Source organism: Asparagus officinalis, chromosome 4, assembly GCF_001876935.1.
Source record: "Asparagus officinalis chromosome 4, Aspof.V1, whole genome shotgun sequence".
In the NCBI taxonomy this organism is placed as follows: domain Eukaryota; kingdom Viridiplantae; phylum Streptophyta; class Magnoliopsida; order Asparagales; family Asparagaceae; genus Asparagus; species Asparagus officinalis.
In genome coordinates this window covers 9,269,980-9,284,653 of record NC_033797.1, presented here as the reverse complement: position 1 = coordinate 9,284,653, position 14,674 = coordinate 9,269,980, and the positions used below count along the sequence as shown (strand labels likewise).

General features: G+C 40.1%; 1 protein-coding gene and 1 pseudogene across 2 annotated transcripts; both read right to left on the bottom strand.

Moving 5' to 3' along the window:
* The window catches only part of LOC109836552, a 5,142-nt pseudogene extending 916 nt beyond the window's left edge, over positions 1-4,226 (bottom strand).
* LOC109836550 (pentatricopeptide repeat-containing protein At3g14730-like) lies at positions 3,680-8,688 on the bottom strand. 2 transcript variants are annotated; one of them, XM_020404473.1, is made up of 4 exons: positions 8,572-8,688; positions 7,339-8,476; positions 4,271-5,403; positions 3,680-3,933 (listed from the first exon to the last, which is right to left on the bottom strand). In XM_020404473.1, exons 2-3 carry the CDS (start codon positions 8,323-8,325, stop codon positions 4,507-4,509), a joined length of 1,884 nt encoding a protein of 627 aa, XP_020260062.1. In that variant the 5' UTR covers positions 8,326-8,476; positions 8,572-8,688; the 3' UTR covers positions 3,680-3,933; positions 4,271-4,506. The 2 variants fall into 2 exon arrangements, with proteins under 2 accessions (XP_020260062.1, XP_020260063.1); XM_020404474.1 differs by having other exon boundaries at positions 3,680-3,881; positions 7,339-8,688.

Below are 14,674 nucleotides of genomic sequence, written 5' to 3'. Positions count from 1 at the left end.
TAGGTAAAAAAGACTTTTTATTCTCTGTTAACACCATTTATGAGTCTTTTAAATAGTTCAAAGGGGTTTAACATAATTTTGAAAGTTTGAGGGATTTTCTATGAATTATAAAGCCTATAGGTTTTGTAAATTTTACACTAAAAAGATACTAGAAAATTACCTATCAAACTCAGTCACAGCGGTATGAGACTCATCTCCAGCCTTGCCAAGCTTGTAGACCTTCTTGTTCATCTCAGTACGGTGGTGATATCCATTCTGACCAGCACGAGCAACAGTGAAAGAAACCCTAGCAGGATGCCATGCGCCGATACAAGCAACCTTGTGGAGACCTCTGTGAGTCTTACGAGGAAGTCGGGTGACACCCCAACGAGTGACAACACCCTCGTAACCCTTACCCTTGGTCACACCAATGATATCAATCATCTCATCTTTCTGGAAAACAGCATCCACTGGGATTTGCTTCTCAAAGAAGCTGTAAGCGTAGTCAACTTTCTCCGTGATAGTTCCACCGTTCGCTTGAATCTCCATGAGATGGGCTTTCTTCTGTTTCAAACCCTTCATCTTTCTGACCTGAAGGACAACAAAAACAGAGCAAACTTCATTGTAAGAAAAATAAAGAAGAGAAGAGAAAAAAAGGACAACATCCTTAGATTCTACCGATTTAATTACACAGACTCCAGAACACAGCAGGAAAATAGATAGAAGCAGATATTATTGTATATGGCTTGTAGAAACATTATCATTAAAGGCATATACATGGAATGCCATCAAATAAGAAACTAACATTGCTAAATGATGGAGCAAGAAATGCAGTGCCAACAAAGATATTAATTAATTTAAATTTAGTTTCAGATTTATAGTTTATCAAATATATATTTCATCAGTACATGGATTCTCCACTCGAAATACTTATTGGTAGATAAGAAACTAGAGAGTAGAAGTTGCCATGTTAAGATGACCCAAACAGACATTCAGAGGACAGCAAGATCATATCAGATAGCTCTAGATCATTAAATCCTATAGAGAACATTGAGATCTTGCCAGACAAAAAATATATTAAGAGAAAACAGCAATACAACTTTTATAAGGAAATCACAGCATACGGAAAAAAACTACATAAAATAACAACCTGAGTGTGGGCGAGCACACGGACAACACTTGCATATATCTTGATCTTCTCAAGTTGAGTCTGAATCTCCTTCTTGCCATCCTCAGTTTCATACTTCTTTGAATATTTGGTGAAGGCCTTCTTCTTGGATCTGTACCAAGTCTTGTAGAATCTCCTCCTGACCTCCTCGCTCAAATGCTGAGCCCATACAGTGTTGAGAGACCGAAGACTTCTTGTAGAATCTCCTCCTGACCTCCTCGCTCAAATGCTGAGCCCATACAGTGTTGAGAGACCGAAGACCACGTGGAGTCTTCACGTAGCCAACCACCCCTCAAATGCTGAGCCCATACAGTGTTGAGAGACCGAAGACCACGTGGAGTCTTCACGTAGCCAACCACCCGAACAACAACCAAGGGAGGAGTTTCAATAACTGCAACAGCCTCACACGTCTCCTTCTTGTGAAGCTCTGCATGTCAAGCAATATCATGAAAGAGGCCCAAGACATTGAATAAGTTAAACAAACATGAGTGAAATAAGATTAATACTCCAGGGGCATCCAGTTCAAAGCACATAATGCACTCATAGTCAATTAAAAAATTTATGGAGAGAGAGGTGAATATATTGTTCAATATGCATTGGTGGAATAGTACTAGTTACAATAAAAAGTTTAAAAAAATAAAAATTAGCACTGTATATTATGGAAATAGAAACAAACATTGAAAAATATGCATAAAAAGCATAGTCGTAGAAAATTAGATTTTGTCACACACATTGTGAAAAAAATTGAAATCCAAAAAGTATATCTAAATTTTCACGTGCCAAGAGAAGATCGCGGTGCAAGAATTTGCAGTAAGGTTAACAGAGCATGTATGCGAAGCAGCAAAACAGCTGCACAAAATAAAAATAAGAAGTAGGAAGTTGACAGAGGGAACAATGTAAAGCGCCGGGAAAACATTGCACTTAGAAAACATCATCAGAATACAAGATTAGAAGATTTAGGCAAAAATACATCGATAATGAAACATCAATCTGTTTCCCTCCACAACGATTGACCCCTAAAGCAACAATGAAATAATATCTCGTTATCAATCACTGACTTACTTGATCCAGGCTTCTCCACCTCACGGACAATATGGGTCATTCCAGCCTTGTAACCAAGGAATGTGGTGAGCTTGCAAGGCTTTGTTGGGTCATCCTTGGGGAAGGACTTCACTGCAGCCAGAAATGACAAAGACGAATTAGCTATGAATGGACAGATAAACAACTACCAATCAGGGAAAGACAGGGAAATATTCTGGACCATGAAGTTCAGCATGTCAACAGATACATATACAAGATCAGCTTTAAAAATCTGAAAAAAGCTACGATTTAGTTTTGAAAAGCATTGTAATAGAATAACTAAATTTTAGAACACAATGAGATTGGAATACCATCCTGAAGATAGATTTCAATGAAACCCATTCTGAAATATCAGTCAGACTTCCAAAACCAATGGAACAGACCTTTTTGACAACTTGGACTTCTAAAATATCAAATAATCAATTTGAAACTCAAGTTTCCGCAAATTTTGAGGTTTATGTCTAAAATTTACTCAAAAGAAGAAATTATCATATTCTTCTAAGACAACCCATTGCATAAAACAGCTTTTCTGCAGGAATTTAGGCTCATATGGAAGCCAGAGCATATAGATACAAAGAAGATATCTCCGTGTTAAACTCGACATATCACGCTTTAGTAGATATTGAATAGTTTCAAGATCTTTTCACACGCATTAAGATGAACAGCGAAGACATCTTCTTAGCATTTGTACCCTTACGAAGTGCTAATATCTTATATAAAAGATCATAAACTACAAGTATAACACAATACTTTAGTGCTTGATTGTAATTGAAGCCTAATGAAACATAAAATAATCAGCCCTAGCTAACATAAAACATAAAATAATCACGGGGATAGCGAAAACTGTAATTAATTAATAAGAGAAAATTAGACAATACATCCGATTCAATTCGTATCAAATCAAAATATGGAAAAAATCTACCTTTTTCACGGTGGCGAGAAGCTCCCTTCCTTGGGAGGAAACCAAGGGACCCATGCCTCGGGTGCTCAAACTTCCTGTGAGACATCCTCCTCTTCCTCCTTCAACCTGTCGTTTCAATCAATTCAATAAAGTAACCACTTAATACCACAACCAGATCAACAAGCAAACAATTTATAAAATTAAAACACAATAGGCCCAGAATATGTATCAAGCTCTAAAATACAAAAATCACAACTTTCTTCAATTTTTATAACATTAAAACTAAAAGTGAACATTGAAATGCATGTTAAAATGGTTTTTAAATCGCCACAGAAACCCTAAGACACTATGCATTCAATTGATTTAATAAGAGTGATAAGTTAATATTAAACTCTAGAAACGATAAATTTATAACTCATAAAAAAGTACCAATATCTGCATCACAAAATCAGAACTTTTTCAAAGTTGTAGCAAAATTAAAAATATATATATAATCGAGCTATCATATCGGCATCAGAGAAATTGGATTTAATGGTTATTAAAATTACTACCGGGGTTACCGTTCCCCGACAGGTCCCCTACTCGATCCAGTAGCCTCTCCCTTCTTTCATGCCTCGCTTCGGCAGTCAACGCAGCCATCATCTGCGTCAGATTGTGAAGTGTTTCAGCAAAGTCATCGAGTTGTCGTTCGTCAGCGGGTTGTTTCCCACAAGAACTGTCCTCAGCCATCAGGTCCAGGTGAAAATCCAAGCTCTGATACCAATTTGGTGCAGCGGAATAAGTGTTTCAAAGAAACAATCGAGAACTGAAATTGAGAAAAAACTAATGATAACTTTCAACAAAAAGATTATTCAGTTTGTTCCATCTAGATACAACTCAAAGCCTTAAATAGAATACATAATACAAAGAATAGAAAACGTACTAAGAATAGGAAAGGAAATTAGGAAACATGAAATTAGGAAACTTAGCAAATAGTTCTAGTAAATAATAAAATAGGAAACTAATAATAAGAATGGAAAACTTGTTTTTATTAAATGTGTGCTGCATCAGATGCAAGGAGAGAAAAGAAAGGGCTTTGACACCCTTGAATCCGATCAGTCATGGAGCTTTGGTCCATTTATCCACTGTAGTATATGACTTACCCTTGAATCCGATCAGTCATGGAGCTTTAGTCCATTTATCCACTGTAATATATGACTTTCCTAGGCCAACTTCTGCTTCCTCTTCTCATGATGCAGCAACACAAATTTCATCTTTCTCAAGCTCTAGATTATGGAACAATAATAGGTCCTTATCATGTATACAACTATTTCTCTGATGCTAAGTGCAGCTTCCTCATCGTCGTCATTATCCATGCATCAATATTTAAGGCAATGACTCATTGTGATCGGATGGATATTGCACCTATAGTAGCCGATGCTTCTTCCACATCTTGGTCAATCCCTTGCGTCAAGATATCATGGTACAAGCAACCAAACTCCCTCATCTGTCTGACCAATCCATGTAACACACCACAAACCTCTATTCCTCTTGGATGATCAAGAACCCCCGTAACGAATGTGTTCAATCCTAACCCACTCACCTCCACCCAACTACATCCCGTCACTTTCCTTACCTTCTTCCTCCACATATCCCCCCTCACCTCCTCCACCTCTTCGAACCTCCCAGCCGACCCATATGCATTTGCTAACAACACATATCCCCCACTTTCCTTTGGCTCTGATCCTACAACTCTTTCTGCGGCCTCTACAGCCTGCTCAATTTTCCCGTGCATTTTACATGCTGCTAGGTATGCTCTCCAAACCCCTGTCTCCTTAGCCTGTTCTGCTACCTCTTGGGCCTCTTTCAGCCTCCCGGCACGTCCTAAGAGATCAACCATGCACGAATAATGCTCCATTACAGGGACAACACCATACTCTACCTCCATTCTTTGAAATATATCACGACCAGGCTCTACTAGGCCAGTGTGGCTGCAGGCAGAGAGAAGACCGACGAATGTAACCTCATCAGGTGCAACTCTGGCTGCACACATGGCATCAAACAGCTCCAATGCTTCTGCAGCAAGGCCATGAGCAGCAAAGGCATGGATTACAATGTTCCAAGAGGCAACATCATGGGCAGGCATCATATTGAACACTTGGTTAGCATCAGCTAATGCACCAGATTTCGCATACATGTCCATCAGAGCATTGTGCACGAACACGTCGCTGCTGGAACTGATACCACTTGTTATCATATATACATGGATCCCATGACCATGCATCAAAGCTGCTGACTGTTAAGCAAATATATGACAAGAGAATCAGTGTTAGATATGTAAAAAATAATAAACCATAATCATAATCCAAAAATTACAAAAACTGACTTTACAAACAATCTGAAGACAATAGCTACTTCTAGTATACTGTTTTTTTACAGACAATCCCACGACCATGCATCAAAGATGCCGACTGTTAAGCAAATAAATGACAAGAGAATCAGTGGTAGATAGGTAAAAAACAATAAACCATAATCATAATCCAAAAATTACAAAAAACTGACTTTACAGACAATCTGAAGACAAGAGTTACTTCTAGTGTTCCATGCTAGCTCAAAAGAACCATACAAAAAATTAAAAAGAAAAAAAAACTATAAACTAAAAAAGTAACTAATTATGTTTCCAAGCAGATAAGCTACAAGTATATACTGGTCAATTAGATTGACAGGTATAACCAAAAAATATGTAAATAAAGAATTAATAAGTAACTTTCATAAATTAAAAGTTTATATAATAGTAGCACATTTAAAAATCATTTCATAAATATAAAAAAGAGTTGACCTAAGGATGAGGATAGTTTTGGAGATACAAAAAGTACACACCAAAGGATATTTAAGAAAGTTCAAAATGTGTAACCCGACAAATTACACTCATCTTAATATAGTACAGAACTGCAGTCTTATAGCTATAATATTGATAAATTGATAAGCTTGTGGTAAAACATGCATGTGTACAACACAAGCAGTAGAAAATATAACCATACTCTTGATATGATTCCAGCTACAGGCTAAAACTCTTAATTCAGCATAAAGAACAACAAAAAACCATTTAAGTGTCAAGCAGAAAGGGAAGTCTAGTCAACAAGAGTTTAATATGTAAACTAGAAAGACGTCAATTTGCTAATGCTTCTGGACTAGCACAAAAACAACAACAACGGTATTTTTGTTGGTCACAAATTTCACAAACCAAAGTTTATTAATTAATCTAGAGAAATGACAAGCTGAAGTGGAAGCTTTAAGGTTGTCATTGAGAAGATGGAAGCTTCCTGAGGAAGCTTGAAGGTCATGGCTCATGCATGAAAGATGAAATGGTGCATTAATCAAAATTTATGGCATTAATGGACAGCTTCATGAAACTTCTCATTGGGACTATAAAAGGTTGAGTGCAAGTGATGAGGTATATCATCATTACTAGGCTCTTGATTGCGGGTGGCTAGGTGTACTCTGGTTTCTGGGATGGTGTGAGGCATGTGAGGACTTACAAGCTTCTTTCATCGAAACTTGTATGGGCTGTGATGTATAGTGAATTTCCGTGGTGAGCCACCACGAAGGTAAGGGCTTGTTTGGATTGAGGGGAATGAGGGTGAAGGGAAGTTAGGGGAACCATTCACCTCCATTCATCTTGTTTGGGAACACTTAGAAGGTGAAGTTAATTCACCCTAGTTCCCCTTGGTTCACCCCCTAATAGTATAAAAATTGTTACCCCCCAAATTGGGGTGTAACCAAGGGGAAGGGAATTCCCTTCCCTTCCCTTCCCTTCACTCAGTTTCCCTTAACTTCCCTTCACCCCCTACAAATCCAAACAGGCCCCTAAGGGTAGCCCAAACCACGTGAAAATTCCTAGTGATCTTTGTTGCTCATTTTTTCTTGTTGTGTATGTTCGTGTTGCTCCAAAATCCCAAACATTTTTTCCCCTTAACAACAACACAACATGTTTACTCCATTGCCCAATTTCCAGGTCTGAGACCTGAGCAACCCATATGGACAACTGAAGCCAAAATAACAAAGGCTTTGGCAACAAAGAGCATTTTTGCTAACAGTAACTCCTAGAAAATTTTGAAATGGCATAAAATAAACTGATCAAGAACGAAACGATAATGCTAACTGGTTAACTTTGCATAAATATAATTAAGATACAACTAATAACATATCCAATGATTTTGTTACGCTATACCTGAGAACAAGCAAGCAGTACAGCTGCAAGAGTAACAGCATCCGGCAGCACACCTGCGTGCCTCATTCTGACAAAATACCTCAAAGTCTCTCCATGATCAGCACTATACCGAAATGCTGAAATCATCGAATTCCACGAAAACAAATCCTTCTCCCGCATCCTTTCGAACACCGCCACTGCATCCACCAACTCGTGACACTTCCCATACAAATCAATCAATGCATTCGAAACTGACAGCCCCTCCTCAAATCCAGACTTCACGACAAGCCCATGAACAGTCTTCCCACAGAAAACATCAGCCATTGCAGTAAAAACCGATAAAATTCCAGTAAGAGTGAATGAACTAGGCATAATTCCATCAGAACCCATTTGCCTGAAGTACTCAACTGCATTCCCAAAATCGCCTTTCCGGGCAAACCCGTTAACCATTGAATTCCACAAGACTACATCTTTCTCAGCCAATTCATCAAACATCTTCTGCGCATAATCAATAAACCCAAATTCCAGGTAAGAACGAACCAGAGCACTGGCAATAAACTTATCAGAACCAAGCCCGATCTTCACAACTTCACCGTGAATCTTCTGCACGTCACAATGTACGCCCAAGGAAGTGCAGGCCTTGATGGCGCAGGGGTAAGTGAACTTGTCGGGGGCCAAAACAGTCTCCAACCTAAGGATGTTGTAGTAGTCGAGAGCGAGGTCGGGGAGGTTATTAGAGGCGAAGGAAGAGATGATGGCATTGAACGTGAAGAGATTGGGAGGGTGAGGGGAGGAGATGAAGGCTGAGAGGGAATCGAAGGGGAGGTTGAGGCTGGAGTAGAGAGAGATTAAGGAGGTGGTGGTTTGGGGACAGGAATGGAAGTTGTTGGTGATGAGATGGGAATGGATTTGCTTCGCCCTCGAGAGGTTCTGGGTTTTAGAGCAGAGCTGGAGGTGAGAGATGAGACGGGCGAGGTTGACGGTGAGCTTCGGGGGTTGTTTGCTCATTTGGATACCGGTCGCATTGTTGGGAGGGAAATTGGGGAGTAATTAATTCAAAAGGGGAAGCTGTTCTTTAGGGGAGCTCTCCTCTTCAATTTCTTGGTTGTTTTCTCGTATAACTCAGGCTGGGCTTTGAGATTTCTGAGCACGAAGAAGCCTGCCAAGGTTGCAGAGAGAAAATATAAGCAGAACGTACTCCGCAACAAATCGCCTAATCCGCAACAAAAATAGGGGGAGAAAAAAATCAAAGACCCCTAATCTGCAACAAATCGCCACTCGCTGCCGCTCGCCGATCGCCGACGCTCGCCGCCACTGGGATAGGGCTTCTTCTTTTTTTTCTTCTTCTTTCTTTCTCTGCAGCGGCGCGTCTACGAGGGAGTGAGGGACGAAGTCACGAACGTTGGTTGTGTTATACGGGTCAATACGTCAACTGACCCATTTCATAAATGGGAAAAATTTGGGTTCACCCGTTTACGATCCGATCCATATAATTTAACTCTCACTACTACTTGTCAAATGGGTAGTTTTGGTTGGATCTTGGTTGGGTCATAAATTGGTGGGCACATTTATAATCAGTTGACCAAATGCTAAATGGGCCACTTCTCAACCACTCATTTACTAAATGAGTGGTTCATGGGTGACCCAATAACCCATTTAGTTATGATTATGATGCTTCTATATATATGTAAGTTTCAGGGATTTACTTACAATCTTTCAGGGGGTTTTGGCAAACTTTCAGGAGATTTTCTGTAAACTTTCAGGGGGTTTTCTGCAAACTTTCAGGGGTTGTCTGTAAACTTTCAGGGGGGTTTCTGCAAACTTTCAGGGGTTTTCTGTAAACTTTTAGGGGGTTTTCTGCAAATTTTTAGGGGGGGTTCTGTAAACTTTCAGGCGGTTTTCTGTAAACTTTTAGGGGGGTTTTCTGAAAACTTTCAGGGGGGGTTCTGTAAACATTTCTTTCTCAATTGAATCGACTACTTGGGAAAATCTCTTTTGTGCGTCAATATCTCAACTCACTGATCACAAATAACACTAGTTCTAATTACTCAAACTAGATTAAAGCATAAACATATAACTTTATGAGACCAACAGTGCAGAGAATTCACTATTTATTACGAGAAACAAACTCACCTTTTTGAGCACTGAGCACTCCAGGTACAGCGAAAAAAATAGGGTTTTATTCGGAAACATTGACCAAAGAGTGAGAAAGCAAAGATATTTAATTTTCTTCAGAAACCATGTGAAATACCCAAAAGCACATAAAAATGATACAATGTAATAAAAAATCAAAGCTCCACATTCTTAAATGAACCACAATCATCAACCTTGCACCAGTACGCTTAGCAAACCACTCTCTATTATCGAAAAGGACCAAAACCCATAAGAACTCACAAAAATCCCTTTCTTCTCTCAAGCCAATGCTTGAACTGATGCAAGAAAAAAAAATTGATTACTTCTTTTATTCATTACTGGGAGTTGAAAGACAAAGATATAATATTTTACTAAAACATTATATCATATAGTGATTATATTGGATAGCGCGTGGGGGCCACCATGCGGACGCGTGAACAGAGCGGAGGGCAGCAAAGAAGCCTCATGAAGAGATATTGTGAGTGGGGGCCCACGTTGTGAAAGGCACGAGCTGGCAGCAAAACCCACATTGTAAGAGGCCCACCCGTAGCCAGCTTTATGCTTATAAATACACACCGAAAAGAAATCCTAGGGTTGTGTGCAGGAGGAGGAAAAGGTACAGAGCAAGGGAAAAAGCGGCTGAGTGCAAAGAGGGTTTGTGCAGTCGGAAAGAAAAAAAAGGCTGAGGGTTTATGCTGTAGCAAAAGAAAGAAAACACAGAGTGCGGCTGCAATCTTTTGTGCTGGTGTGAGGGGGATTTGAGAGTTAGTTTGAGGGTTGATTTGTGTGATTGTAAACCCTAGTTGTATTCTCTCCCTCTAATAGTAGATCTCCCCCCTCCCCCTTCCTTGCCCCGTGGACGTAGGCAATTTGCCGAAACACGTAAAATCGTTTGTTTTGTGTTTGTGGCCATTGTAATAGTTTATTAGGATCCCTCGACAGGTCAGTCCTAGAACTGATGAGAGGAAGAGCTGATATCTCACTTTGTTGAGATATTCGCTTCATATTCTTGTTTCCTTGGTGAGACGAGAATTCTTATTGGATCTTTCTTTCTCGTTGTGTACCAGAAACTCTGTCGAAATTTCCGTTGTGCACAACAAGTGGTATCAGAGCTCGGGCTATGCTTGGGCTATTTGGAGGAGTAGATCGATTTAAAAGCTCGTCTAGGGCTTTGTTTGGTGATAAAGGTTGGATCTTTTGGTAAAAGACTCTATCTTTTTAGTTTTGGATCTATTCTTCATTCGTTGGTGCGTTGAGAAAGATGTCAGGGAAAGAAGGTGCTTCGGGTGTCGAGAGTGGAGCTTCTGGCGCGAAGACCATTCAGAGTTTGAATATCCACTTTATGAAGATAGATGTGGAGAAGTTTAATGGCACAAACAACTTTGGATTATGGAGATGCGAGGTTTTGGATGCGCTGAACGAGCAAAATTTAGGATACCTTGGAGTTAGATGGCAAGCCAGATGATATTGAAGAGAAAGTTTGGAAGAAGATGAATCGAACGGCGTGTGGTGTGATTAGATCTTGTTTGACTCAAGATCTAAAATACAATGTGATGAATGAGACTTCTGCGAAGAAGATTTGGGAGATTCTCGAAAGCAAGTATCTGACAAAGAGTGTTGAGAACCGCTTGCATTTGAAGAGGAGACTTTATCGTTTCCAATTGAAGAAGGGAACCTCAATTAGTGATCACATGAACACATACACAAAGCTTCTTGCGGATTTGGCGAATGTGGATATCAAGATTGAAGATGAGGATAAGGCGTTGCTATTGTTAAGTTCATTGTCCAACGAGGAATATGAGACCTTCGTTCTTACTCTGATTAATGGGAAGGTATCTCTTTCGTATAGTGAGGTGACTAATGCACTTGTGAACTATCAGCTTCGAAAGAAGGATAAGGAGGCTTTAGTTGAGCCGGTAGCAGAGGTGTTGGTCGCAAGAGGGAATGGTCCAAACCGGAAGAATTGGAAGTCACAGTCTAGAGTAGGACATCCTACAATTAAAAAAGATCAGTGTGCTTGGTGTAAGGAGACTGGTCATTAGAAGAAAGATTGTCTAAAGCTCGGCGAATGGATGAAGAATAAGCAGAAGGGAAAAGGGAAGCAACCATCATCAGAAGCAAACATCGTTATATCGGATGGTAATAATTCTGACTCTTCTATTTATTCGCTTTCTATCAGTCCTACAGATAGCTATTCGAATGAATCTGAATGGATGTTGGATAGTGGTGCGACCTATCATGTGTGCCCTAAAAGGGAATGGTTCTTCAGTTTTGAGAAGCTGAATAGTGGTGTGGTATACATGGCTGATAACCGTGCATGCCAGATCCTTGGGATAGGAAGAATTCGCATCAAGATGTTTGACGGGCCGTGCATGCCAGATCCTTGGGATAGGAAGAATTCGCATCAAGATGTTTGACGGGACTGTTAGAGAGTTATATGATGTGAGATATGGGGATAGGAAGAATTCGCATCAAGATGTTTGACGGGACTGTTAGAGAGTTATATGATGTGAGATATGTTCATTTCTTAAGGAATAACTTGATCTCGATTGGAGCTTTGGTTGGAGAGGGTCTGAATGTTCGAATTGAGGACATGGTTTTTAAGATTGTGAAAGACTCTCAGATTATGATGAAGGGCGTCAGGAGGAATAACCTGTATTACTTGACTGAAGGTATAGTGGCAGGTGGAGTTATGGCGACTTCTATTGATTCGACTAGACTGCGACATTTGGGGCTTGGTCATTCCAGTATTAATTTCTCGTATAAATTGAAAGAGGGTGTGAAGACCTGTAGTTTGAAGTCTAGTGAACATATTGATGTGAGCAAGAAGGCCGAGATGAAGTTTGGCACATCTATTCACCGTGCTAAGGGTCGTTCTGAAGGTGTTCACGTGGATGTTTGGGGGCCTTCCAAGGGGACATCATTGGGAGGTAATAGAAGTTTGATTTCTTTTGTTGGTGGTTGTTCTAGGCGTGTTTTGGTTACAACCAAATCCTTTTTGGAGAAAGTCCTAGTAGTATCCAACAGATTGAAGAAGTATGAGATTGACAGAAAAGTGAAGGTACCTTATTCAGGTTTTGGTGGGAGGTACAAGATGGACATGTTTCTGTATTGGAGCCGAGATCACGGTATTTCGAGATACTTTGTTAGAAAGGAAATCTTGAGACAACTAGATAGGGTGATAAATTTGAAGAACCGTGCCTTGCTGGAGGAGGATCGGTGTTTGTTGTCAAGCAATGGTTTGCAGAAGAGTTTCTGGACTGAGGCTTCGACATATTTGGATCATCCTATTAAAGAGTTGCCAACTGCTGTGATTGGAGGTAAAACTCAATTGGATATTTGATCTAGTATTGTCATATTGGATGAGGCTTCGATGAGGGAGCCTATTGACTCTCAGCTGGTGAAGAGTTCTGGACAGACCTTAGATGTATCGCAGCAGGTGAAGAGTGATGCTACTTCACATTGGGTGGAGATTATTCCACGTACTCCAGATCATACTGCATCGTTTAGGATTCCAGCTGAGGTGACACAGCTTGGAGATCTTTTGGATTTGGATGCAGATGATGAGTTGGTTGATTTGAGTGCAGCTGGCAGACATAGTTTAGATATGGACATTGGTTCACCTCAGGTGGAGGTATTTGATTCGTTACACTGTGAGGCCATTGGAGGTGCTATCAGCCGCGGAGTTGATGATATTAGAGAAGGGTTGTGAACTCTTCTATTAGATTGAGGTCGTTCGTAGCCATTTGGATGAACTACGTAAGGCTTGATTCCTTGGGCAAGCGGATACGTAGGCAGTCATTTATGATGCAGTCATTTTGGATTAGTTGATTTTGATGGGTGGGTGAGACCGTTTTGATGAGTAGATATCGACGTTTAGGAGAGTGTTCGCACTCCCGTTTGGGTCTCGACTTGTTGTAGATTGAGTCCGTTATCGTGAATCGTTTTTACTTCGTACTGGACGCAACAAGTGAGACATTTGTTTTGGTTGGTGTCGGCTCAGTTTTGAAAGAAACTTCGCCGAGGTAGAGAATTATTGGATAGGGCGTAGGGGCCATCATGCGGATGCTTGAACAGAGCGGAGAGCAGCAAAGAAGCCTCATGAAGAGATATTGTGAGTGGGGGCCTACGTTGTGAAAAGCACGAGCTGGCAGCAAAACCCACGTTGTAAGAGGCCCACCCGTAGCCAGCTTTATGCTTATAAATACACGCCGAAAAGAAATCCTAGGGTTGTGTGCAGGAGGAGGAAAAGGTACAGAGCAAGGGAAAAAGCGGCTGAGTGCAAAGAGGGTTTGTGCAGTCGGAAAGAAAAAAAGGCTGAGGGTTTCTGCTGTAGCAAAAGAAAGAAAACACATAGTGCGGCTGCAATCTTTTGTGCTGGTGTGAGAGGGGATTTGAGAGTTAGTTTGAGGGTTGATTTGTGTGATTGTAAACCCTAGTTGTATTCTCTCCCTCTAATAGTAGATCTCCCCCCTCCTTACCCCGTGGATGTAGACAATTTGTCAAACCGCGTAAAATCGTTTGTTTTGTGTTTGTGACCATTGTAGTAGTTTATTAGGATTCCTCGACGGGTCAGTCCTAGAACTGATGAGAGGAAGAGCCGATATCTCACTTTGTTGAGATATTCGCTTCAGATTCTTATTTTCTTGGTGAGATGAGAATTCTTATTGGATCTTTCTTTCTCATTGTGCACCAAAAACTCTGCCAAAATTTCCGCTGCGCACAACAGATTAACCAAAACATTAACCAAATTCTCGTGCATTCTTCAATATCCACACGTAGCAAAAGTACCTAACCTTAACATTAAATTAAGAATATGATATGGGTTCCTCCAAAAGAAAAGTCATGTCGGCATCAAATACCAACTATATATGCAACAGTTAAATCTTGACGATGTACTAAAAAGATCCCACACACGCATATATCTCCTGCCGACGAAGAATTGTGAGCGCCTACTTTTTATATTTATATATCCTTGAGGGTGTTTTTTATAATTTTTAAAAGTTTGAGGGTGTTATTTGCAAATTTGATATTTATAGGGGACTACCGAAATTTTTTAGATTTTATGTGTCATTTGCAAGTTTAGAAAATTTTAAGATTGTTTTGTAGTTTTGAACTATTGAGGATGCTTTTTGCAATTTTTAAACTTTGAGTATGGTCCTATGTCTTGTCTGTTGACTTGGTCTACTGGGGTATTTCATATGAGCCTAATCACTTCGGTGAC